Genomic DNA, 26,053 nt, shown 5'->3' on the forward strand with positions numbered 1-26,053 from the left:
ACATAAAGAAGAACAGTTGTCATAGTTTTAAAGGTTGTGATGTATGGGGCAATGGGGGTTGCAGGAACAGCTTGACTGGAGTCGTGGGCATTTGTAGGAGACTGGAAAGAGCTGGGGCTCCAATACCAGCTTGATTAAAATCCTTTTTTTTGTCACTCTTCAGTCTGGTTTGAAGCAGAGGGATGGTGGAGATAATCTCTGGGAGCTCTATCTGGTCCTTGAGCACTAGGACAGTACCTGGAATTCCTCCTACCTGTCTGTCTTCTTGTGCCTCCCAATACAACAGAGGATACATAGAGCAATACAACAGAAGGAGACTGATCCCCAGCTGCGTGTGTCTCTTTTCTCTAGTGCCCCAGACAGATCAACTGAAGAATGAAGTGATGCATTCCGTCATCATCATGATTCAGGACGATCTCAAACCAGTGAGCAGAAAGGCGGAATATTTGGGCCGGGAGGGCAGTTGCTTTCTTGAGACCTTGAAATTGTATAAAATGGAGAGGGGAGGCTGTTCATGGATGAGGAGAGAGGTAAGGCATCCCCTTACCAAGCTCGCCCTGGCCTCAGACTCTGCCCATGGGTTACATGTGAGCTCTTCGGAGCCTGAGAAGGATTTGAGAAGTGGACAGGTGGTTCCTACCTATTTTCTGAGCCTTGTCAGTGGGGACACAGAACTCTAAAGAATACTAATTCTTTTTTTTTTTAAATATTTTATTTATTTATTCGACAGACAGAGATCACAAGTAGGCAGAGAGGCGGGCAGAGGGAGAAGAGAAAGCAGGCTCCCCACAGAGCAGAGTCCGATGCGGGGCTCGATCCTAGGAGCCTGGGATCATGACCTGAGCCGAAGGCAGAGGCTTTAACCCACTGAGCCACCCAGGCATCCCGCATACTAATTCTGCCCCCTAAAAATTCAGTTTGCTTGGGGAAAGAAGACCTCAAACATCATATCTAGCATGGGGTCCGTGGCGCCATATTTTTAACAACTTCTGCCGGCATTGGTGGCAGCGAATACTGTTCCCAGCCCTGAATTGGGGCCAGGTGGACAACATGGCACCATCCCTAAAAACCAAGTCCTAAATCTTCAGAAGGTTGATGGAGAGACTGGGATCTTGAGGGCTGGGCCCTCAGGACTTGTGGGATTCATTTCTGGCTTTCCCTATGAAGGCCAGAACATAGGACTTCTCCTGGACTCTGATTTCTCCCTACCCAACACTCCTGTCCATTTCTTATCCTATGTAAGGCGTGGGCAAGCTCAGTGCTTACAGTTCTCCAGGAGAATGGTAAGACCTGAAATAGGCTAGAACTTCAGGGTCGAGTAGGGTTGTCTGTCATCGCCTAGAGACCAGTGAAGAGTCACATTGGGCTTGAAGTTGGGAGATCTGAGTCCCTTGAAGACTCCTGTCCCCGGCTCTGGTCCTCTGTGTTCTCACCTGGAACATGAAGGGTCATACTGATGTGCCTTCCTATCTTGTCACGTGATGGTCTGTGACCTCCCCCCCGAAACTACCCCCGCAGGTGCGGAAGGCCCTCCTGAACTTCATTGAGATGCTGGGCCGGCATGACTACTTGGCCATGCCCCAGGGGAATGTCATCATCAACTATGTCATCAAGCTCAGCGAGTCTGCCTGCTCTGTGAGCAGGGGCCGGGCAGGGAGGGGACAGAGGGTGGTTGCAAGAGAAGGGAAGGTTTGGGAGCAGAAGGGAAAGAAGAAGAGGGCATCGTTGGCACAGTGGGAAGGGGCTTTGGTGTCTAAAACTCTGAGCAGTGAGCCAGGGGAGGCCTTGGACCAGAAGACTCAGCTAGCATTGGTTTCAGATTTACATCTTTTCATATTCCAGAATGAAGAGGACATCCAACTAATGTGTTCCAAAATCCTACAGATGGTACAAGCAGCTAGGGTCAAAGAGGCTGCTTCATCTCCTCCTCTCCTGGCTGCCCAGATACCCTGACCCCCAGATTGCATTCTCCCTGTCTCCCCCCTTCCCCCCACGTACTGTCCCTTCTACCCTCCCACCTCTGTCTGTTCCCACTCGAGTGCCTGGGGCTCCTCTAAGAAGTGGCTTAGTAGAGCAGAGGGTCACTGGGTGGTAAACCTGGAGGCCTGAGCCTGGGTTTGCTCAGCTGGTTTCTGGCTATAAAATCTCGAGTAAATTGTTCTCCAGGCTATAGTTTCTCTCGTAAAAAAAGACAGGCGATTATCCACCCTGCCCGCTCTTAGCAGCCTCTAAGGATTCTTGGAGACTCTACGAGTTGTTGTGTGGGTCAGAGCTGAGTCGGGCCATGGGAAGCAAAGGACAGCTGTGATTTACTCTTCTTCCCAGATACCCCCCTCTCCCTCCCAGCAAGCTGTCTCCCGATAGCTAGCATGTCTTCTGCCCCTGGAATGCCCCCCTGTGAAGGCGATGACAAGTCACACAATTCCACATTTCAAGAATCCCCTCTATTTAATCAAGTCCTTCCTGCTATAATTTTAATCAGGACCTTGGTTGTGGTTTATCAACATGTAGGGGGACGGAGGAGAGGGGACGGGGAAGGAGGAGATGGGGAGAGGGAAGGGGGATTATGAATGAGATGGAGGGGGCTATGTATACAGGTCTCAAATGCCCCTCCAAGAAATGTGGACAAATCCATAGGTTGGAGAACTTAGGGTTGGGGCTGATTTGGAGCTTGACATCGAATCCCCTTGCCACCTCTTCTGCCAGGTGTCCTTGCCCAAACTGATCACATTGGCATGCCAGCCCAGCAACACCTTGGCCTTCGTGCAGCTGAGTAAGATAGCCACAAACATGGCTCTGAAGGCCCGGTCCTTGGGCCAGGTCCCCTATCTAAGCAGCTTTCACCTCAGCCGTAAGTACGCAGGTGGGGGAGACCGTGGAGAGGGGGCAGTTGTGAAACAGGCTGCCACGGGCAGGAGGGGAGGGTGGGAGAGGGACTGGGACTCCGGAGGGGTCGTGGGTGTGGGGAGAGGGTGCAGATCTGCTGGGAGGGCCAGGAGAGCACAGCTGTGAGCCTGGGCCTGGACGGAGGAGGAAGGCAAAGGGTTAGGGCAGCAGCTTGATGCCATTTGGCTCTTCGCATGGATGAAAAGGGGATTCTTCTGGAAGAGAGGCAAGACACCCCCCCCCAACCCAACAGATCCTTTTTCCTCTATTCCTTGTCTTGAAACACTGGAGTAGAGATGCACGAACTTTGTTGTTAATTACAAAGTAATGCGTACACAGACATTCCTGACCCTTAGTTCTTTGTCCCGACTCTGAGCCTCACTCTTTGCTCACCCCATCCCCGACCGCTAGTTCCAGGGGGAGTCAGAGTCGGGGTGAGGCTATCTGTTTGGCACATTACTTGGGGTGTGTGGGTGTTTGTGTGTTTGGAAAATAAGCATTCTTTGTTAGGGTTTAAAAGGAGGAGAGGTAGCAAATGACTTTCCCAGTGTTGAGAGTCCTCATTATAATCAGTGTAAACAATAGACATTTAAAAGGTAGACCTAGGATTTTCAAATATGAAAGGCATGAAAATGTGTGCCTGGATAAGAACTTCTCAGGATAGTAGGAGATCCTTTCAAGGTATAAACTAATAGGACACACTCTCGAGTGGAAACCGTTCACCACGCTTCCGTTGGACAATGCCTTTCTTCCCTAGTCTGTCTCTCTATTTAAATCTTATTTCCTATGGTATAGGTGACGTACAGTGTTCCGTACGGGGGCTCCTGAGTGGCTCACTCCGTTAAGTGTCTGCCTTTGTCTCAGGTCATGATCTCGGGGTCATGGGATCAAGCCCTGCGTCAGGTTCTTGGCTGAAAAAGGAGGTCGCCTCTCCCTTTTCTTCTCTCTCCCTACTCTCCCTCCTCAAATAAATAAATAAAGTCTTAAAAATGTTAGTGATCTGACAGTTCTGTGCATTACTGTGCACTCACCATAAGTGTCGTCACCAGCTGTCACGGTCTGTGTCTCACAGACTTAGTCATTCCACTCCCTACGCTGTCCTTCTCATGCCCATGACCCCGCTTTTGTAATTGGAAGTTTGTACCTCTCACTCCCCTTCACCTGTCTTGCCCATCCCGCCCCTCTGGCCACCATCTGACTGTTCTCGGTATTTATGGTTCTCTTTCTGTTTCTCTTTTTGTTTGTTCGTGTGTCTAGTTTCGTAGATTCCGCATCTAAGTGAAATCATACGGTATTTGTCTTTCTTTGTCAAGCTTCTACCTAGCGTAACATCTTCGAGTTCCATCCATGTTGTCATAAGTGGCAAGATATTCTTTTTACAGCCAAGTAATATTCCTTGTATGTGTTTGTCTGTGTGTGTACAGACCACATCTTCTGGGTCCATTCATCGATTGACAGACACTTGGGCTGCTTCCATGTCTTGGCTCTTGCAGAAAATAGACTGCAGTAAACAGAAGGGCACCTGTACCTTTCCAAATTAGTGTTTTTGTTTTCTTTCGGTAAATGCCCAGTGTGGAATTACTAGATTGTACGAGATTTCTATTTTTAGTTTTTTGAGGAAACTCCGTACTGCTTTCCACAGTGGCTGCACCAGTTTGCTTTCCCTCCAACAATGCATGAGGGTTCCTTTTTTTCCATATTCTTGCCGATACTGTTTATTTTTTGTCTTTGATGGTAGCCATTCTGACAGGTATAAGGGTGTGTGTGTGTGTGTGTGTGTGTGTGTGTGTTTGATACTGAAAATGGTTTGATGGTAGCCATTCTGACAGGTATAAGGGGTGTGTGTGTGTGTGTGTGTTTTATACTGAAAATGGTTTGTTTTTAGGGTAAGTCAGAACGTCACAATCCCCATAGCAATGGCACCAATAATCGCTCTCCACTTTGCTTTTTCTCCTGCCCTGAAGAATGGGTGGTGGGCTGCTGGGTGGGAGAAGGGGCTGAAGGTTGAGCATCCTGGAGCTGACACTGGCTTGGTCCTCTTCTTTTATCCTCTCTTTAATTTAGCTACCCAGTTCATCTCCCCACAGAAACTGCTGACCCATCTTTTGGTAAGTGATAAAGATAGAGGATGAATACTGTCCATCCATCCATCCATCCATCCATCCATCCATCCATCTCCTCATTCCACAAATAGTTGAGTACTAAGCTATTCCAGGCATTGTGCTGGGCATGGAATAAGGGGTAGGGTCAAAGAGCGTAGGGGCTTTGGGGAGAGATGATCAAACAGCTTGGAGGAGGGAATTGGGACCATAGTGCTGAGGCCTGAAGATGAGGAAGGGGTGAGGCTAGGAAGTCCTGACCTGTGTCCTACGTGGCCTTATAGTGAGCTGTTCTCTGTTGATCTTGGGCAAGTCTGCATGCCTTTCTGGATCTCATTTTCTCAGCGAGAAGTCTTTGAGAATGTTCTAGACATTATGAACACTTGGAAAGACAAGGTATAGAATTTCCCTTGAAGTGCTCACAGACTTAGTGGGAAAGACAAGCCTGGGAAAAACCATCCAGAATGCAGTGTGATAGATGCTAGTAGAGGAACACGTAAGTTATGATGGGATCTTAGTAGAGCCAGGGGCAGACTTGGTCTCCAGGATTCAGAGAGGAGGCAACGTTTTGAGAGCACCATGCAGAACATGGAGGAGTTCACAGGTGGAAAAGAATAGGGAGGGTGTAAGTCACAGCTCTACCATTCTGTGGGTTTGTTCTGATTTTCTTCCCTTCAATCCTTTCTCTGTCTCCTGCTTGCTTCTCTCGTTTCTCAGGTGTTTTCCCTGAAGTCCTATAGCGAAAGGGAGCTTGGGATAAGCTCTCTAAGGCTACTACATGCCCTGCATCCTATCACCTCCTTGCACCCTGTTATCAACTCAAATGTGGGCCAGCTGTGGATGAAGGAGATCCCCCAGATGTTGCAGATTCTGGATGGTGAGGGGTGGGCTGCAAGGTGGGAGGAATGGAGCTGGGGCATTGGGGCAGAATCCAGAAGAGATGAAGTCCCGAGGTGCAGGATGGATCTTCCCTGGGGTGAGGAGAACCAGGACCAGTCTCTCTGTCGTTCTGAGATGCCATTTGGGTAGGTCTGTTTGTTTGGACCATGTTCTGCACTGAGCAGATATGCAGCCCAGAGTTCTGTGCCTCCAGATTTCCCAGAACGCTCTTTCTTGTGCTCAGAGGATCAGGAAAGAGTGTGGGCTTTGGAACCAGAGACCCAGGTTCGTATCCTTGCTCTAACATTTGCCAGCTGGGTATGTTTGACCTTTGAAAAGTCATACATTTCCTGGAGACTCTGTAAATAAGGGGGAACAATTATCTTGTAGGATCATGATCAAAATTAAATGAGATGATGGGCAACAACCCCTTGGAATGGTGTTCAAATGTTGGTTCTTTTTCCCTGGCTGGGGCCTTCTGGTCGGCATGTCCCTATAGCTCTCTTCTTTCCTAGATCACACTGAGAAGAATCTGGATCAGGAGGAGTGGGAGGACAGGCTGCTCCAGGTACGCACTCTTAAGAGACATACCATTCTCCACACTTGCCTTCTTTCCCCTCTTTAGGATCCTTAAGGAGAAGAGGCCCCAGAGCCCCTGAGCTAGAGACATGATCGAGGGACCGCCCTACTCAAGAGAACCTCTTTCTGAGGTTCTGAGAGGACTCCCGGCCTTTCCATTGGAATCTCTGACTATATCCTAGACCTTATCTTACTTTCCACACCCTCAAAATTGTACTCTCAAGAGAGAGTAAGGGAATGGGGCCCTAGCTTTGTGTCCTTGGGCAAGTAATTTAGCCTTTGCCGGCCTCAGCTCCTTCATCTGCAAAATGGAAATAACTTCCATCTCCCAGAATTAAATAGGATAATACAGGAAAAGGGGAGCCTTGCAAGCTCTAAAGGGTTTCACACATGTAGTTGGCATTATCATCATTGTCGCTATATTGTTATTCTCCAGCCCTCACTAACCCCCCTTACTCATTTCAGCTCTTCCCTATTTCTTGAGCTCTTTTTTCATATTCACAGACCATGTCCCTTTGTCTCTTGCTTCTTTCTGACCCACTTCCATGAGGCAGAAAAGCCCAGGCACTGCTCTGTGTGGTCTTCTTCTCCCTTCCTCTTACTCAGTTTTCAAGTCAGTCGTTAGTGGCCATCAATGATGACAGCTGGCTGGAGCAACTCATCAAGGTTGTCTTGGAGAGGATAAATTATTTCAGCGATGGTGAGGAAAAGGTGTGTGTGTGTGTGTGTGTGTGTGTGTGTGTGTGTGTGTGTGTGTGCGTGTGTGTGTGCATGCGTGCACATGCACGCGCAGGTGGGCATATCAGGCAGCTGGGGGTGGTAGTTGCAAGGTGGGAAGTGGGGGTGGAGGGTGGTGCGGAGGAGTTTGGTGGGGAAGGAATACAGAAATGTACATGAAGGACAGGCCTTGTGGGAAAAAGCAGCGCATGTTTCTGGGCCCTGGGGAATGGAAGGATGGAGATTACCAGGAGCTGGCGGTCACACAGAAACAGCAAAAATATCAATGTCTTAACATTTGCTTAGTGTTTAAGGTTTTATCAAGAACTTTCCCATCTGTTGTCTTAACCGAACCTCCCAGTCATTCAGAGGTCAAAGAATAGAGCTGGTACTTTGGTGCAGTGGGAAGATCATTGACCTAAGGGTCACATTGGAGCAAGCTAGTTCAAGTACTATTTGAGGTCATACTATGGATTAGGGAGTATGTGTGATGTTGGGGTTGCAGAGCTGACTAGGGAAGAGAGGCTCCTCTGCTCACAGACCTCAAGGTCTGTTCTGGTGAAGGCCTCCTTCCCGTCCTGGCTTTTCCTGCACTCCCGGTGCAGTCTGGGTCAAGTGTCTTAGCCTTTGTGAGATTTCAGTCGCCTCACTTGGGCAGTGGCAGAAATGACTTCCGATCACAGGAGAGTCGGTGAGGAGAGACAAAGACACCTGTGCAGTTGCTTTGTAAAATTCAAAAGACCAAGTAACCAGACGACTCATTATCCCGACTCCCAGATGGAGAAACACAATCTAGAGGGATTTAGAGCCTTAAGCAATTTATTGGTAAAATTGGCACCTGAATCCAGGTTTCTTCATTTTTAATCTTGTTTTCCTGTCGCCAAGCAACACTTTATTTGGGCTTTGGGGGATCTCCAGGGAAGAGGTCTTATTTCTAAGACTGAATATTAGCTCTCTACTTATTAACAAATATTTATGAAGCACTTGCTATGTGCAAAGCTTTGTGGATGGAAGATTGAAGCAAGCAGGGATCCTGATCTTATGAATTAAGTTATTAAAAATATGTACAAATGCTTATGGCGCAGCAGGCATGGACTAGGCACAGGGTACTCGCATAAAAGGCACAGACTCTGCCTTCAGGAAATCACTGCTTGAGTGAGCAGAGGAGAGAGTGGATTATTGTAAGTGCGGTCATTGTCGAGATTGGAATGTGCACTGTATGCTTGGGAGCAGAGGGGAGAGCTATTTTCTTGGCCCTGTGGGGCTGGCCAGAAAAACTTTCTCAAAGGTGATCTACCATCTCAGTTCACTTAGGACTGTCCTGGTTTTAGCTTTAGAAGTCCAGCATACTGGGGCGCCTGGGTGGCTCAGTGGGTTAAGCCTCTGCCTTCGACTCAGGCCATGATCTCAGGGTCCTGGGATCGAGCCCGCATTGGGCTCTCTGCTCAGCGGGGTGCCTGATTCCCGCCCCCCCCCACACCTCTCTCTCTGCCTGCCTCTCTGCCTACTTGTGATCTCTGTCTGTCAAATAAATAATAAAATCTTAAAAAAAAAAAAGTCCAGCATACTAGGAAATGCCTCAGTACTGGGCAAACTGGGAAGATTTGTCACTCTACAGACAAATGATTAAGTCTGGGAAGATGAGGAATGTGCCAGCTAAGCAGTCATTTGCCAGCTAAGCGGAGAGCCAGGTGCCTCGGGTCAGGTTTCATGGAAGCAGAGCCTAAGGCGAGGGTCCTTGTCAAGTGATTTGGCAAGAAAGTGCTCTCAGGAGAAGCTCTGGTCAGGTAAAGGACGCAGGATAGAAGAGGAGAGGCCAAGCAAGGACGCGGGGAGATCTGGATGGAAACTACACTGTAGACTTAGAGTGTAGACTGCTTAGAGACAAAGGTGGGGGGGGGGCTTTTGTACCTCCCCACCCCTCCACCTCTCTGTCACCGGTGCCAGGCTTCTATGGTTGTTAAGGGGCAGGGATGGGAGAGAGAAGGATGTAACTCTCAGGCGTCTTCAGGCACAGAGACCCAAAAAGACTGCAGGTGGGAACTGCTCACAATGGTGCCCACAGCCAGGGAAGGGAGGGAAACTTCGGCTCTGGATAAGGCTTGAAGAGCATCTGCTAGAGGAAGAAAAAGTGCCCGTCAAGAGGGGGGTCTAGGGGGAAAAGTGACACGTTCCTTGAACATCTGGTATACCCTGTCTGTCTACTGTGTCAGGCACTCTGTAAGCTCTGGAGTAGAGCAAAGAACAAGACGCACACAGCTCCTGAGCTTTATTTATCACTGGAGATGAGAGGTTGGTGCGAGTTAAGAACTAACCAAACAAATGCATAAACAAGATGACTAGTGATTGTGATGAAGCCTTGAATGAAAGTATCAGAAAGGTGAGCCTAGAGAGGAATTTAGGAGGTCAAGAAAGGCTCACTGAGCCAGGATCAAAAAGATGAGAGTGAGACAGCATTTTGAAGAACCCAGAGAAGATTCCAGACAGGGGAAATGGGAAATATGGAAACCTTGAGGTAGGAAAGTGTTTGAGTACAGAAATATGGATATTACAAGGTAGACAGGGCAATGCACAGTAAAGCAAGAATCAAGGCTGCTAAAATTCAGCCTACTACATAAAGTACTTTTTTTGATTATGCTATTTTGATTTTTAAATTATGCAAATTTAAGGAACTTTTCTTTTTTAAGATTTTATTTATTTATTTGACGGAGAGAGATCACAAGTAGGCAGAGAGGCAGGCAGAGACAGAGAGAAGAGGAAGCAGGCTCCCTGCCAAAGAGACAGCCCAATGTGGGACTCGATCCCAGGACCTTGAGATCATGACCTGAGCCGAAGGCAGAGGCTTAACCCACTGAGCCACTCAAGTGCCCAGAACTTTTTATTTTAAATTTTTTCAAGTGAATCTTTGTTATTAAACAAATTTATTTATTTATTTTTTGTTTTTTTTTAACTTATTTTTTCATTCAGGTATAACCAACATATAATGTTATATTAGTTTCAGATGTACAATATGGTAACTCAACAGCTTTATACATTTCTTGGTACTCATCAAAGTAAGTGTACTGTTAAGTCCCCGTACCCACCTTCCCTCCAGCAACCACCAATTTATTCTGTGTTTAAGACTTTTTTTTTCTTGGCCTCTTTTTTTCTCTGTTTGTTTGTTTCATATCTGAAATTCCACATCTGAGTGAAATAGTATCATATTTGTCTTTTTCTATTTCACTTAGCATTATACCCTCTAGATTGACCCATGTGGTTGCAAACAGCAAGACTTCATTCTTTTCATGGCTGACAATATTCCATTCCACATCTTTATCCATTCCTCTGTCAATGGACTGGGTTGGTTCCATTTCTTGGCTATTGTAAATAAATAGTTCTGCAACAAACATCAGAGGCATATATCTTTTTGAATTAGTGTGTTCATTTTCTTTGGGTGAATATCCAGCAGTGAAATGTCTGGACTATGTAGTTAGTCTATCTTTAATTTTTTGAGGAACATCTGTACTATTTTCCACAGTGGCTGCACCAGCTTGCATTCCCACCAACAGGACACAGGTTTCCTTTTTCTCTCCATCCCCACAAACTCTTGTTATTTCTTGTATTTTTTATTTTTAGCCATTTGACAGGTGTAAAATGATAGGTCATTGTGGTTTTAATTTGCATTTCCCTGATAATTAATGATGCTGAGAATCTTTTCGTGTGTCTACTAGCCATCTATATGTCCCCTTTGGAAAGATGACTGTTCAGGTCCTTTGACCATTTTTTAATTGGATTATTTGCTTTTTTGGTGTTGAGTTGTACAAGTTTTTTTAATATATTTTGGATATTATCTCCATATCAAATATATCATTTGCAAATATCTTCTCCCATTCAATAGGTTGCATTTTTGTTTTGTTGGAGGTTTCCTTCACTGTGCAGAAGCTTTTTATTTTGGTGTAGTCCCAAAAGTTTAATTTCGCTTTTGTTTCCCTTGCCTGAGGAGACATAGCTAAAAAAATGTTTCTATGGCTGATGTCAAAGAAATTACTACCTATGTTTTCTTTTAAGAATTTTATGGTTCCAAATGGAGACATTTATGTCTTCAATCCACTTTGAGTTTAGATTCGTGTATGGTGTAAGAAAGTGGTTTAGTTTCTTTTTTTTTGCATGTGGCTATCCAGATTTCACAACACAATTTGTTGAAAAGACTGTCTTTTTCCCATTGTATATTCTTGCCTCCTTTGTCATAGATTAATTGACCATAAAAGCATGGGTTTGTTTATGGACTTTCTATTCTGTTCCATTGATTTATGTGTCTGTTTCTGGCCAGTATCATACTGTTTTGACTACTACAGCTTTGTAATAAAGTTTGAAATCTGGGACTGTGATACCTCTAGCCTTGTTCTTCTTTTTCAAGACTGCTTTGGCTATTCAGGTTTTTTGTTTGTTTACTTTTTTGGTTTTTTGTTTGTCTGTTTTTTTGTGATTCCAGACAAATTTTAGGATTATTCTAGTTCTGTGAAAAATGTTGTTGGTATTTTAATGGGGGGTTCCCTTAGTTTGTAGATTGCTTTGGGTAATATGGACATTTTAACAATATTGATTGTTCCAATCCATGAGCATGGAATATCTTTACATTTGTTAGTGTTATTACCCTGATCAAAGTCAGATAAAGGCATTATAAAAAAAAAAAAAAAGAAAACCACAGGCCAATATCTCTGATGAATGTAGATGCAAAGATGTTCGGCAAAATAGTAACAAACAGAATCCAAAATCATTCACCATAAACAAGTGGGATTTATTCCAGGGATGTGAGGGTGATTCCATATTCACAAATTCATCAACATGATACATCACATTAACAAGAGAAAGGATAAAAACCTTTCTCATATGAGATGATATGATCATCTCAATAGATGCACACAAAGCATTTGACAAAGTACAATATCCATTCATGATAAAAACTATCAGCTGAGTAAATTTAGAGAGAACATACTTCAACATAAGAAAAGCCATACATGAAAAACCCAGAGCTAACATCATACCAATGGTGAAAAACTGAGAGCCTCCCCCTAAGATCAAGAAACAAGTAAGGAGGTCCACTCTCAGCAATTTTATTCAACATAGTAGTGGCAATCCTAGCCATAGCAATCAGACAAGAAAAAGAAAGAAAAGTCATTCAAGTTGGCAAGGAAGAAATAAAATGTCCACTATTTGCAGATGACATGATATTATATACAGAATATCCTAAAAATTCCATGAAACTGATAAATGAATTCAGTGAAGGATACAACAATAATATACAGAAATCTGGGGCACCTGGATGGCTCAGTGGTTTAAGCCGCTGCCTTTGGCTCAGGTCATGATCTCAGGATCCTGGGATCGAGTCCCGCTTCGGGCTCTCTGCTCCTCAGGGAGCCTGCTTCCCTCTCACTCTCTCTGCCTGCCTCTCTGCCTACTTGTGATCTCTCTCTGTCAAATAAATAAATAAAATCTTTAAAAAAAATAATATACAGAAATCTGTTGCATTTCTTTACACTTAATGAAGCATCAGAAAGAGAAATTAAGAAAATGATCTCATTTGCAATTGCACCAAAAATCATAAAGTACATATAAATAAACTTCACCAAGAAGGTGAAAGACCTGTACTCTGAAAACTGTAGAACACTGATGTAAGGAACGTTTTATTTTCTAGCTGGAAATAGGAATTATATGGATCAGGGAAAGTTCCTAAAGGGATGATCTGTACCCTAAGATGCTGAGAAATTAGAAACACAGCTTTCTCTTATCTCTAGTTTTAGCCCCTGCTCTGTAGGGTTATTGCCTTATCCAGATGACCCCCAAAGAACAGGAGGGCCTGTGTGGAGGATAGGGCAGTGGGGAAGATGCTGGCTGACCGTTTCAAAACTAGTTTGGGTAATGGCTATTCCCCAAGCTACTCTAACTTCATTCCAAGCTATGCATGACCCTGCCCTTTCATCCCTCCTAGGCTTTTCTGTATAAATTCTTTGGATTTACCTTGCGGACCTCAAGGAATATGAAACTGGTGAAGACGATGCTTTCCTCTATCCTACAAAGTGTCCATGAAGACCTGCAGGAGCGGGAGGTGAGGTGGAGAAACTGGCAAAGGGGAAAGAAACATTTTTCCTTTAAAAGGCAGGATGACAAAGTAGTTAAAAGCTGAGACCTGGCAAGCTAGACAACCTGTTGGAATCCTAGGTCTGCCACTTTCTCACTGTGTGCCCTTGGGCAAGCTATTTACTATTATTATTTTATTTTCTGAATCATTTCAGGAAGTTGCAGTCATACATATTTACCCATTTTCAGGGTGTACTACCTAAAAATAATGATATTCTCTTACATAATCAAAGCACAGTGATCAAAATTAAGTTAACATTGCTACAGTACTATTATCTAACGTATAGACCTGATCTGAAAATGGCCAATTGTTCTGCCCATGTTTTTTTTAGAGCAAAAGAAAGACATTTTTTTCCTCTGTTCTGTGATCCAATTTAGAATCAATTTATCATTTAGCTTTAATATTTTTAATCTGGAACCACTCCTCAACTTTTATTTTTCATGATCTTGACATTTAAAAATGTATGGACCATTTGTTTTGTAGAATGTAGCTCATTTTTTGTTTGTCTCATATTTCTTCATGATTAGGTTTAGATTATTTCGTGTGGGAATACTATGGAATCTGTGTGTTACAGGGTGGTTTTCAGGATTAAAAATGTACAAGCTCCGAGAACAATGCCTGGGACACAAGCACTCTCTAAGTGTTGCTTACTGGTAGAACTGGTGGCCGTCCTCTCAAGCATCCCCTCTCCAATGCCCCTTCCCTGCCAGATTCTCAGAGCACCCATCACCATCATGACTATCATCAGTTATATTTCAAGCCCAAGGTTGGAACAGTATCACTGAGGAGACAGACTTATATAGGAAGAAGAGAACTGGCTACACAGAATAGCCTTACTAAAGGCAACATGAGTGGTAACAGAGACATATAATGGCTGTGTGTATGGGAGGGTGAGGACTTGGGCAGTTGGGTCTAGATTAGGAGGAGGGAAGTGGGTATTCCTACCTGACATAATATTCCAAGACAAGAGCTTTTGGGAGCATGTCTACAGAATAGTCAGTGACATAGTGGGACTATACCAGGGAAGTACAAACGACCTCTCTGCCAACACCTGGGGACAGATTGGATACAGAGGGTAATGATTAAGAGGGCAGAGGATGTTCAGGATAGTTCTTGGGTTTCTGGCATGCTCAGCTGGGAGGTGGAATCCTTCATTGAAATCAGGAAAGGAAGACATAATGGGGAGGAAGATGATGCATTCAGATTTTGATGGGGAGATGTCAGGGTGCCCCTGGTAGGGAGCCAGGTGGAGATGCTCAGTATCTACCTACAGTATTTTTCACTTAGTTGTCCTTCCACTATGTCCCACAAGACACATGCAGGAACTCCCTCCTTCCACTCTCCCCAGCCCTGGACAGGTGCCCTTTCCTCCTGCCCCTTTTGGTCAGTTACTGCTGTTTCCTGCTCTCCTGGGTTAGAAATATTGGCCTTATCTGTATGTCTTCTCTCTTTTCCATTTCCTCTGATTATCCATCCAATCCTGTCGATAACATGCCTTGGTTTTGTTCTTCCCTTCTCTCCCCTCCTCAAAACCCTTCTCTGAATTACTAGTGCATATAAATCTTCTCTATTCTGCAGTGTTTGATTTGATACTCTTTTAAGGTTTTACAAATCTGTGACTCTGATTTTTCACAATCTGTGATAATTTGCTTCTTCCTGCCCCCCATACATTAAGTACCAAACAAATCTCTGCTGAATTCACAGATGAATTCATATACATGAGGACCCACTGTTCACAAACGTTATGCAGGGCATGGTTCTCCTCTGGTCCATGATACTCAGGAAAGGCTTTTCTGGATGTTGTCAATTAGTATGAAAAATAAAAAAATCAGACTCTAATTTTGACATACCCTGTGCCTCTTTATCTGTCTGTCTATCTATCTAATCATCTATTTTCTGGAGTTTTTTTAAAAATTATAAGTCTGCTCTTTAATCCCCATCTCCTATTTCCCCCATTGCCCCACTGACCTCCCCTCTGATAGTCATCAGTTTGTTCTCTGTATTTAAGAGTCTGTTTCTTCTTGAAATTTGCTTCTTGAATTATTTCTTGCAAGGATGTTTGGTTCGACATCTGGATTTTAAGTAGTTCAAGTCAGGGGAACCAATTTTCCTTCCATTTCTTTTCTTTCCCCTTTCTCTCCCTTCCTCTCTCTAAATCCCTGGGTTTGGGAAAGCATAAAGGGTGCCTGCATAACTCTTAGCTGTGGCACGAGGTTGAGGCTATCCCCATTACAGGGCATTGCTACAGCACTGAGTATCGTGTCCATGAAGTATCTGAAGATAGTCCTGGACCAACTTCAAGAGTACAGTGCTGTCCTCACGGACAAGGGCTCATCATTCATCCTCAAACTAATGAAGGTGATGGCATTCCTGGGAACTCTGCCAGCCTCCCGCACAGAGCCTTCTGAAGCATCCCCACCATTCCAGACTTCCTACTTCTCTGAAGCCTTGTGACTCACCTATAAATGCTTGTATTTCCCTCTGATCAACCATGGGGAAGTTTCATCTTCTTCTCCCTTTCCTGTGTTCCCTTATGCCCATGCTTCAGGCTCTGGTATCACCAGCGGCACCTCCTTCCTCCTAGCTGTTCACCATTCCACAACCCCATCTTCCCTTCTGGGCCATCTAGCCAATCCATTCCTCTCTGAACCTCCGTTTCTCCATCAGGCAAGGAGGATAAGAGGAAGAGAAGGCAAGTTTCCCCCTTCCTTCTACAGGAACATCAGCAAAGGGAATGGGGGTTGGTCTGTAACATCATCTACTTAAGCTACAGCAAGATTATTTTCGAGAGCAAGGGAGGCATCGTTACACATATGGACAACATCCTGGCTTTGGCGCTCCAACACTACCGCGACTGCGTTGTCGAAAAGGTACTTCCTGCTTACTCTACTTCTCCAGTGTCCCCTCCCTGCCTTCTTTACCCTTCCCCTCCAAGAAAATGCCTGGCCTTGGATGGAACAAGGAGGATGGGGCTATTGCAGTTCCTTTAGGGGAGGTAAGAAGGAGTCCCTAAAGAATTTTCCTACCTCTTTCATTTGTCCAGAATTAATGTGCCCCTAGGGTAGGAGAAGAAGCCTTTCCCAACTCCTGTTCATTTACCATCCAACTAGACATCCTTCAGGAGAACTTACTTGGTAAAAAGACAATAACTTGAGTGATAAGAAAGCTAGCTAGGTCGGTCCTAACTTAAGAGTAAGTATGAGGTGGGAACTCCAGAAAGAGTCTGGTAAGAGGGGTGGCCTCTTCCTCCATAAAGAAGCCACAGACTTTGCTTTCCTAAGCCGTCCTCAGAGGGAAGAGGCAAGATCTCAGCCTAGAGAAAGCTATGGAAGCCTTAGTTTCTCATCTCCCAGATTTTGTGTAGGTAGTTTTCCCTTAACCCAGGATCATTCCTACCTTGGAAACCCCTGAGCATACCGGTTGATTCAGGATAAGAACCTGAAGCTGGAGTACCTGGGCGCCTTGAGCAAGCTAACAAACATCATTAGCAGCCAGCCCATGGCCTTTCAGTTCAAGTTCGTTCAGAAACTAGAAATTGTAACCTTCATGGTGGTAAGTACAACTCATTAGGATGGAGGTGGAAATGCACGGAGGAGGAGGGTGGGTCCTCAGGGAAACCATGGGCAGTGCTCCTGGGCTTGGCCTGGACGAGAAAAGTCCAGCTTTTCCAGTGTTCTTTTCCCACGTTATTGTTCCCTTCCCTATCCTCAGGGTGGGTGGGAGTACTGTGGGAAAGGTATGCTTGGGAGTAGGAGAGAAGGGCTGTCCTTCAGAGTTTTTGGAAGTCCCTGAAAATTCTAGGTTCCAGTTTCTTGTGAATACAGTGTGGGGTAGGAGGAGGGGGAAGAAGGCAAGAAAAATATGTTCACATCCTCTTGGTCTCTGGGGTGGGGGGTTGGGTGGGTGTATTACAGGAGTTAATCAGGGAGGAGCCATTGAATTCCATCTCCAGCTCCATTAGACTGAGGGCGATGAACATCATCACTGACTTCAGGTAATGGGTATTCCAGCCACTCTGTCTTCGTGCTTTGAGTGGATTTCAGTCCTTTATTCCCTAGTCTGTCCCCACCTCATTTTCAGCTTCTGCTTCTAGTCACAGGGGGCCCCAGGCAGTAGTAGACATCCACCGTACAATATCTGCCACCTCCTTTCACCAAGATTTTTTTAGATGGGATTTTGGAGCTCCTGGCAGAGACCACCTCTCTCATCTTCACAGGCATTTGCTGTTGCTTCTGGTTCAGGCTTTCTTCTGCTTTCAGGGCTGTTCCTGGCATTGATAAACTTTGTTTACTGTTTTCTTTTTCTTCTTTTATTTATTTTTCTTCTGGTAACTTCTTACTGCCACCTGTCCCTCTCTGAACCTTCCTCAGCTGTTATTCCTGGGCATTACAGTTTCATTAAATTTTTTGCTACTTCCTCCTGGATCGTAGGAATCTCAGTCCCCTCATAGAGGTGGAAGAAAGAACAGATCTTCTCCGAACATGCTGTAAGAGTGTGCTCTGCCTGCCACCCACAGAAGTTTTGCTGAAGGAGGCATCCAGTTCCCAGGAGGCCGAAGCCACTGTGGTAATGAACTCTTTGACGTTTGTCTCTTTGTTTTCAGGTTTTTTTTTTTGAGAGGATGAGAAGTATAGGTTTGGCAGTTACACATAAGGCTTTTCTACCTTCTTTGATAAAAATGCAATCATCTGAAGAGGTTACCAGGTCATATAGTCTGAATGTTCCTCACGATATGTACTTCTTTCTTGAGAGCACTTAGTGATTACTGCTGTCACACTTTAAAATTCTGGCCCAGAAGTGGACACTCAAATCTAATTTTTAACTGTTGTACAAATGAAACCAGATTGAAAGGTTCAGACATGATTTTACTAAAGGCGCATGGATAAATAAGTTTAGAGAGTCCCAGGTGCAAGAGAGCTGAATCCATTTCCCACAGAGTCTATAGTGTTTCCTTGAGGGAAGGAAGAGCAATTCACTTTACTAATTTGCATTTGTATGTTTAATTCTTAGGAATTCTTTCATGTTCTCTGATTACTCCTTTACCTTGATTGGTTGTTCTTGTTTTATTGATGCCACAAACTATTGATTTTTTTTTGAGGGTATTAGTAAGAATCTTTAAAAATAAAAGTTTCTATTTGCTGAATTAGTTTAGCTTTTTTGAGGGTCGGTTGGTCTGTTTGGGCCTCTTCTTCAGCTGTCTGGTGGTCCTTCCATGTCAATTCATATTTATTTATATTATGAAGGAAGGACGGGTACATACAGAGAAGGCTGAGGTGGATTTCCTCTGGTTGTATTCCCATGAGGCCTTCCTCAGTGTAGGTCTAGTTATAGAGGGAAGGTATTTTGAAAGGATTTGCCCATGTTTGGGGTAAGCTGGGAACTCCCAGCCCACCAGGACAAACTGCACATCAGGCAGACATTTGTGCTCTGCTGAAAACAACAGAAAAATTGGTTCAAGTTAATAGGAGGCAAATGGCACTTTAAATGTTAGGGGAAACTGTGGAGCAGAATTTCTCAAGGAAAGCTTCCTGGGAGAGCTAGAGCACTGAGCTAAGTTTACAAGGAGGGATGGGGCTGACATCTCAGCAACTCTTTGAGTTCTCTCTTCTCCCCTCAGGATTTGCACAGGGAGACCCTGCAATCCCTTCTAAAGCTAATGGAGACACTTATTTTTGAGATGCCGTCTCGGATCCAGTACTCCTTGGAGGTCAGTGAGAAGAAGCCCTTGAAATCGGTATATTGGTTTCTTAGGGCTGCCGTAACAAAGTATCACAACTGAGTGGCTTCAAACAACAGAAATCTATTCTCTAACAGCTGTAAAGGACAGAAGTCCAAAATCAAGTATCAGCAGGGTTGCTTCCTACTGGAAGCTGTGAAGGAACTTCTCTCCTAGCCTCTGGTGATTCCTGGCAGCCCCTGGTGTCCCTTGGTTTATAAACATACCATTCCACATGTGAGTGAAATCGTGTGGTATTTGTCTTTGGCTGACTTATTTTCCTTAGTGTTATATGTCCTAGATCCTTCCATGTTGTTACAAATAGCAAATAGCCAATAGAAAAATTTCTTTTTTATAGCTGAATAATATTTCACTGTGCGTGCATGCATGTGTTTGTGTGTATCTCACATTTTCTTTATCCATTCATCTATCAGTGGACACTTGGGCTGTTTCCATAATTTGGCTAGTATAAATAATGCTGCAATAAATATAGGGTGCATATAACCTTTCCAACTAGTGTTTTTGTATTTTGGGTGTATATACCCAGCATATATACTGGTTCATAGGGTAGTTCTATTTTTAATTCTTTTGAGGAACCTTCATACTGTTTTCCAAGTGACTGCACCAGTCTGCATTCCCACCAAATGTACTTGAGGGTTCCTTTTGCTCTACATCCTCACCAACACTTTGTTGTGTCTTATCTTTTTATTTTAATTATTCTGACAAGTGTGAGGTGATATCTTATTATTGTTTTAATTTGCATTTCCATGATGATGAGTGATTTTAGCATCTTTTCATGTTTGTTTTGGTCATATGCATGTTTTCTTTGGAGAAATGTCTGTTCATGTCTTCTCCTTTTTTTTTTTTTTAAGATTCTATTTATTTATTTGACAGTGAGAGACAGCCAGAGAGGGAACACAGCAGGAGGAGCAGCAGGCAGAGGGAGAAGTAGGCTCCCCACCAAGCAGAGACCCCAATGTGGGGTTCGATCCCAGGACCCTGGGATCATGACCTGAGCATCATGACCTAAGGCAGATGCTTAACGACTGAGCCACCCAGGCGCCCCTCTTCTGCCCATTTTTTTAAAAAGATTTTATTTATTTATTTGACAGACAGATCACAAGTAGGCAGAGAGGCAGGCGGGGGGGCGGGGGAGCAAGCTCCCTGCCTATCAGAGAGCCTGATGCGGGGCCCAATCCCAGGACCCTGGGATCATGACCCGAGCTGAAGGCAGAGGCTTTAACCCACTGAGCCACCCAGGTGCCCCTCTTCTGCCCATTTTTAATTGAATTATTTGTTTTGTGTATGTCAAGTTGTATAGGTTCTTTATAAAATTTGGATACTAACTCTTTATGGAATATGTCATTTACATGTATCTTCTCCCATTCCACAGGTTGCCTTTTCCTTTTGTTGACTGTCTCCTTTGCTGTGTGGAAGCTTGTTTTTTTGTTTTGTTTTGTTGATGTCACTCCAATGGTTTAATTCTGCTTTTGTTTCCCTTGCCTCAGGAGATATATCTAGAAAAATATTGTTATGAGTAATGTAAGAGACATTACTGCTTGTGTTCTCTTCTAGGATTTTTATGGTTTCAGGTCTCACATTAGGTCCTTAATCCATTTTGAGTGTATTTTTGTATGTGGTGTAAGAAAGTGGTCCAGTTTCATTCTTTTGCATGTAGCTGTCCAGTTTTCCCAATACCATTTGTTGAAGAGGCTATCTTTTCCCCATTTGTATTCTTGCTTCCTTTGTAGAAGATTAACTGACTGTATGATCATGGACTTATTTTTGGGCTTTCTATTCTGTTCTATTGAGCTATATGTCTGTTTTTGTGCCTGAACCATACTGTTTTGATAACTAAAGCTTTGCTGTATAACTTGAAATCTGGTATTATATAATACTTCAATCTTTTTCTTTTTAAAATTTGCTTTGGGTATTCATGGTCTTTCGTGGTTCCATACAAATTTTAGGATCTTTGTTTTAGTTCTGTGAAAAATACTTGCATTATATCTATAGATTGCTTTGGGTAGTATGGACATTTTAACAATATTGGTTTTTCCAATCCATGAGTATGGACTATCTTTCCATTTGTTTGTGTTATTTCAATTTCTTTCAAAAGTGTTTTATAGTTTTCAGAGTACAGATCTTTCACCTCCTTGGTTAAGTTTATTTAGTTTTTTATTTTGGTACAATTATAAATTAAGTTGTTTTCTTAATTTTTCTTTCTGATGTTTCATTATTAGTGTATAGAAACACAACAGATTTCTGTACATTGATTTTGTATCCTGCAATCTTACTGAATGCATTTATCAGTTCTACTAGATTTTTTTTTTTTTTTTTTTTGGTAGAGTCTTTTGGGTTTTCGATATAGTATCATGTCATCTGCAAATAGTGAAAGCTTTACTTCTTCCTTACCTCTTTGGATGCTTTTTATTCTCTTTTCTAATCTGATTGCAGTGATTATGACTTCCAGTGGTATGTTGAATAAAAGTGGTGAGTGCAAACATGCTAGTCTTATTCCTGACCTTAGGGGAAAAGCTCTCAGTTTTTCACTATTAAGTATGATGTTAGCTATGGGTTTTTCATATATGGTCTTTATTATATTGATATATATTCTCTCTAAACCTGCTTTGTGAAGGGTTTTTATCACGAATAGATGTTGTACTTTGTCAGATGCTTTGTCTGCATCTGTTGAAATGATCATATGGTTTTTATCCTTCTTCTTATTGATGTGATGTATCATGTTGATTAATTTGCAAATATTGAACCACTCTTGCATCCCCAAAATAAATCCCACTTGATCATGGTGAATGATTTTTTTTCAGGTATTGTTGGATTCCATTTGCTAATATTTGTTGAGGATCTTTACATCTATGTTCAGGGACTTTGGCCTGTAATTCTCTGTATTTGTAATGTCCTTCTTGGTTTTGGTATCAGGGTAATGCTGACCTCAGGGAATCAATTTGGAAGTTTTCCTTCCTCTTCTATTTTTCAAAGCAGTTTCTTTAAATGTTTGGTAGGATTCACCTGTGAAGCCATTTGGTCATGGACTTTCATTTGTTGGGACTTTCTTTGTTTTTATTTTATTTTTTCCCACAGGTTCAATATCATTGCTGGTATTCAGTCTGTCCAAATTTTCTATTTCTTCCTGATTCAGTTTTGGGAGGTTATATGTTTCTAGGAATTTACCCTTTTCTCCTAGGTTGTCCCAATTTGTTGGCATATACTTTTTCATAATGTTCTTTTACAATCCTTTGTATTTCTGTGGTATTGGTTGGTATTTCTCCTCTTTCATTTCTGATTTTGTTTATTTGAGTCCTCTCACTTAAAAAAATTTTTTTTTGATGAGTCTGGTTAAAGGTTTATCAATTTTGTTAATCTTGTCAAAAGCTGGCATCTGGTTTCATTGATCTGTTCTACTATCTCTTATTTCTATTTCATTTATTTCTGCTCTAGTCTTTATTATTTCCTTCCCTCTACTCGTTTGGGGTTTTTTGTTCTTTTTCAAACTTCTTTAGGTATGAGTTTAGGTTGTTTATCTTAGATTTTTCTTGCTTCTTGAGGTAGGTCTGTATTGCTATAAATTTCCCTCTTAAAATAGCTTTTGCTGCATCCCAAAGATTTTGGACCATTGTGTTTTCATTTTCATTTGTTCCCCTGTGTTTTCTAATTTCTTCTTTGATTTGTTGGTTGACCCTTTCATTGGGTCATACATAGTAGCATGTTATTTTTTTTTTAAGATTTTATTTATTTATTTGAGAGAGAGAGAGAAAGCAAGTACACAAGCAAGGCGGAAAGGAAGAAACAGGGTTCCCTGCTGAGCAGTGAGCCCAAGGTGGGGCTCAATCCCAGGATCCTGGGATCATGACCTAAGCAGAAGGCAGATGCTTAACCAACTGAGCCAGCTAGGTGCCCCAGTAGCATGTTATTTAACCTCCATGTATTTGTGTTCTTTCTAGATTTTTTCTTGTAACTGATTTCTAGTTTCACAGCGTTGTGGTCAGAAAAGATACATGGGGGATGCCTGGGTGGCTCAGTCAGTTGGGCGTCTGCCTTATCCCAGGGTTCTGGGATCAAGCCGCATGTCAGGCTCCCTGCTCAGCAGAGAGTCTGCTTCTCCTTTTCCCTCTGCCCCTGCCACTGCTTGTGCACCCTCTCTCTGTCTTTCTCTTTCAGATAAATAAATAAAATCTTTAAGGAAAAAATTAAAGGTGCATGGTACAACTTCCGTCTTTTTTAATTTGTTGATTCTTTTTCATGGCCTAATGTTATCTATTCTAGGGAATGTTCTATGTGCACTTGAAAAGAGTGTATATTGTGCTGTATTAGGATGGAATGTTCTGAATAGATCTGTTAAATCTATCTGGTCCAATATGTCATTCAAAGCCATTGTTTCCTTGTTGATTTTGGGTTTGGATGATCTGTTCATTGATGTTAGTGGGGTGTTAAAGTTCCCTACTATTATTGTATCTCTAGTGATTACTTCCTTTATATTTGTTATTGTTTTATGTATGTGGGTGCTCCCATGTTGGGTGCATAAATGTTTACAATTGCTATATCCTCTTGTTGGATTGTCCTCTTTATGATTATAAAGGGTCCTTCTTGGCCTCTTGTTACAGTCTTTGTTTTAAAGTCCATTTTCTATAACGTAAGTATTGCTAGTCTGGCTTTCTTCTCACATCCATTTGCATGATAAATGTTTCTCCATCTCTTCACTTACAATCTGCATGTGTCTTTAGGTCTGAAATGAGTCTCTTGTGGACAGCCTATAGGTGGGTCTTATTTTATAACCATTCTATCACCCTATGTCTTTGATTGGAGCATTTAGTCCATTTACATACAAAGTAATTATTGACTGCATGCACTTACTGTATTTTTATCACTTTTTAATGGTTGTTTTTGTAGTTCTTCTCTGTTCCTTTCTTCTTTTGTTTTTTTTCACATAATAAGTTGGGTTTCTTTCATGATATACTTGTATTCTTCTCTCCTTATTTTTGCATGTCTACTATTGGTTTTTGATTTGTGTTTACCATTAGGTTTGTATATAAAATCTTCTGCATGTAACAGTCTATATTAAATTGATGGTCTCTTAAGTTTGAACTCCCCCATCCTTTTACTTTATGAGACCCTCGACTGAGTTTTACAGATATACTTTTTTTCATATATACTTTTTAAAAAAAGATTTTATTTATTTATTTGACAGACAGAGATCACAAGTAGGCAGAGAGGCAGGCAGAGAGAGAGGAGGAAGCAGGCTCCCTGCCGAGCAGGGAGCCCGATGCGAGCAGGGAGCCCGATGCAGGGTTTGATCCCAGGACCCTGAGATCATGACCTGAGCTGAAGGCAGAGGCTTTAACCCACTGAGCCACCCAGGCACCCCCATATATACTTATTTTTACTGCTTTTGTGTATCCTACTTTTCTTGCTCTTACTTATGGTTTTTCCTTTCTACTCAAAGAGTTTCCTTTAACATTTCTCATAGAACTGGTTTAGGGGCCATGAATTCCTTTAACACTTATTTGTCTGGGAAACTATCTCTCCTTCTAATCTGAATGGTAGCATTGCTAGATAGAGTATTCTTATTGGCTGCAGATTTTTTCCTTTCAGCATTTTTGAGTCTATCATGCCACTCACTCCCTTCTGTTCTGCAATGTTTCAGCTAAAAATCCTGCTGAGAGCCTTAAGGGATTTCCCTTGTATATAACTTTTCTATTGTTGTGTTTAAAATTCTCTCTTTATCACTACTTTTGCCATTTTAATTACTATGTTTCTTGGTGTGGACCTCCTTGGATTGATTTTGATTTTATGCCTCCTAGATCTGGATTTCTGTTTCCTTCCTCAAATTGTTAAGTTTTCCGTTATTATTTATTCAGACAAATTTTCTGCTCCCTTTTCTCTCTCCTCTTCTGAGATCACTACAATGCAAATGTTATTATACTGGGTATTATCACTGAGTCCCCTCAAGACTGTATAATTTTTTTTTTCTTTCACCTGGTTATCTTGATTGCTTTTCAATAGTCTGTCCTCCAGGTCACTGATTTGTTCTTCTGCTTCCTCTAGTCCTCTATTAATTCCATCTAGTGTATTTTTAATTTCATCTATTGTATTATTCATCTCTAATTCATTCTTTTTTATTTCTTTGTTAAGAGTCTCACTGATGTCCTCCACTCTTTCATCAAGTCTATCTTTAGGAACATTATTTTTATTAGTATCATTTTTTGAAAGATTTTATTTGTTTTGTGACAGAGAGAGAAACAGTGAGAGAAGGAACACAAGCAGATGGAGTGGGAGAGGGAGAAGCAGGCCTCCCACTGAGCAGGGAGCCCGATGTGGGGCTCAATCCCAGGATCCTAGGATCATGACCTGAGCCAAAGGGAGATGCCCAATGACTGAAACACCCAGGCAGGTGCTCCGTGACCATTACTTTAAATTCTCTATCAGACATATTACTTATCACCATTTCACTTTGGTCTCTTGCTGTGATTGTTTCCTGTTCTTTCATTTGGGACACATTTCTCTGTCCCCTCCTTTTGTGTAACTTGCTATGTCTGTTTCTGTCAGTTAGGAAAGTCAGCTATGTCCCCTACTCTTGAAAGTAGTGGCCTTATGAATAAAAGGTCCTATAGTGTTCTGCAGTGCCCTGTAGTCCCCTGTTCACCAGAGTCTGGTGATAAATGTTTGGCACACATCACACATAGGAGATGCCTATGTGTGGTGTGTGTACCTATGTGTGATGTGTGTACCTGTCTGTCGTGGCTGAGTTGCTTTTGCCTTCAATCCAGTCATCTGCAATGGCAGATGGGTATTTGCCTCTTGTGGGTGGGATTTGGCCCCTGTGTGGTTAATACACCAGTCTGGCGCCACCTTGGGCTTGAACTGAATCAGACCAGGCATTTTTCAGACATGCAATTGCACCAAACTTCAAGGTACATTCCCTGTGTAGTCCCTAAGAAGTTCTCATTGATGGGTAGGGCCTGTAGTCCCACCAGCTGCCCGCCTGCCACCCACAGCTGAGGCAACAGTTTGACTGGGGTGTGTGCTGATCTTTCCCTGTTCCCAGGG

The 26,053-nt window shown here is 42.9% G+C and overlaps 1 protein-coding gene across 1 annotated transcript in view; it reads left to right on the top strand.

The window, feature by feature from the left end:
- LOC123946895 (maestro heat-like repeat-containing protein family member 1) overlaps nt 1-26,053 on the top strand; it is a 71,379-nt gene that overhangs the window by 11,442 nt on the left and 33,884 nt on the right. The window contains exons 10-24 of the mRNA XM_046012762.1: nt 352-425; nt 1,519-1,635; nt 1,843-1,887; nt 2,707-2,851; nt 4,951-4,994; nt 5,703-5,862; nt 6,380-6,432; nt 7,050-7,154; nt 13,129-13,245; nt 15,514-15,636; nt 15,996-16,148; nt 16,708-16,830; nt 17,193-17,272; nt 17,709-17,844; nt 18,896-18,985. Coding sequence (XP_045868718.1) covers nt 352-425; nt 1,519-1,635; nt 1,843-1,887; nt 2,707-2,851; nt 4,951-4,994; nt 5,703-5,862; nt 6,380-6,432; nt 7,050-7,154; nt 13,129-13,245; nt 15,514-15,636; nt 15,996-16,148; nt 16,708-16,830; nt 17,193-17,272; nt 17,709-17,844; nt 18,896-18,985 — 1,565 coding nt within the window. The remainder of the gene's footprint in view (nt 1-351; nt 426-1,518; nt 1,636-1,842; nt 1,888-2,706; nt 2,852-4,950; nt 4,995-5,702; nt 5,863-6,379; nt 6,433-7,049; nt 7,155-13,128; nt 13,246-15,513; nt 15,637-15,995; nt 16,149-16,707; nt 16,831-17,192; nt 17,273-17,708; nt 17,845-18,895; nt 18,986-26,053) is intronic.

Source organism: Meles meles, chromosome 7 (assembly GCF_922984935.1).
Source record: "Meles meles chromosome 7, mMelMel3.1 paternal haplotype, whole genome shotgun sequence".
NCBI classification, from domain to species: domain Eukaryota; kingdom Metazoa; phylum Chordata; class Mammalia; order Carnivora; family Mustelidae; genus Meles; species Meles meles.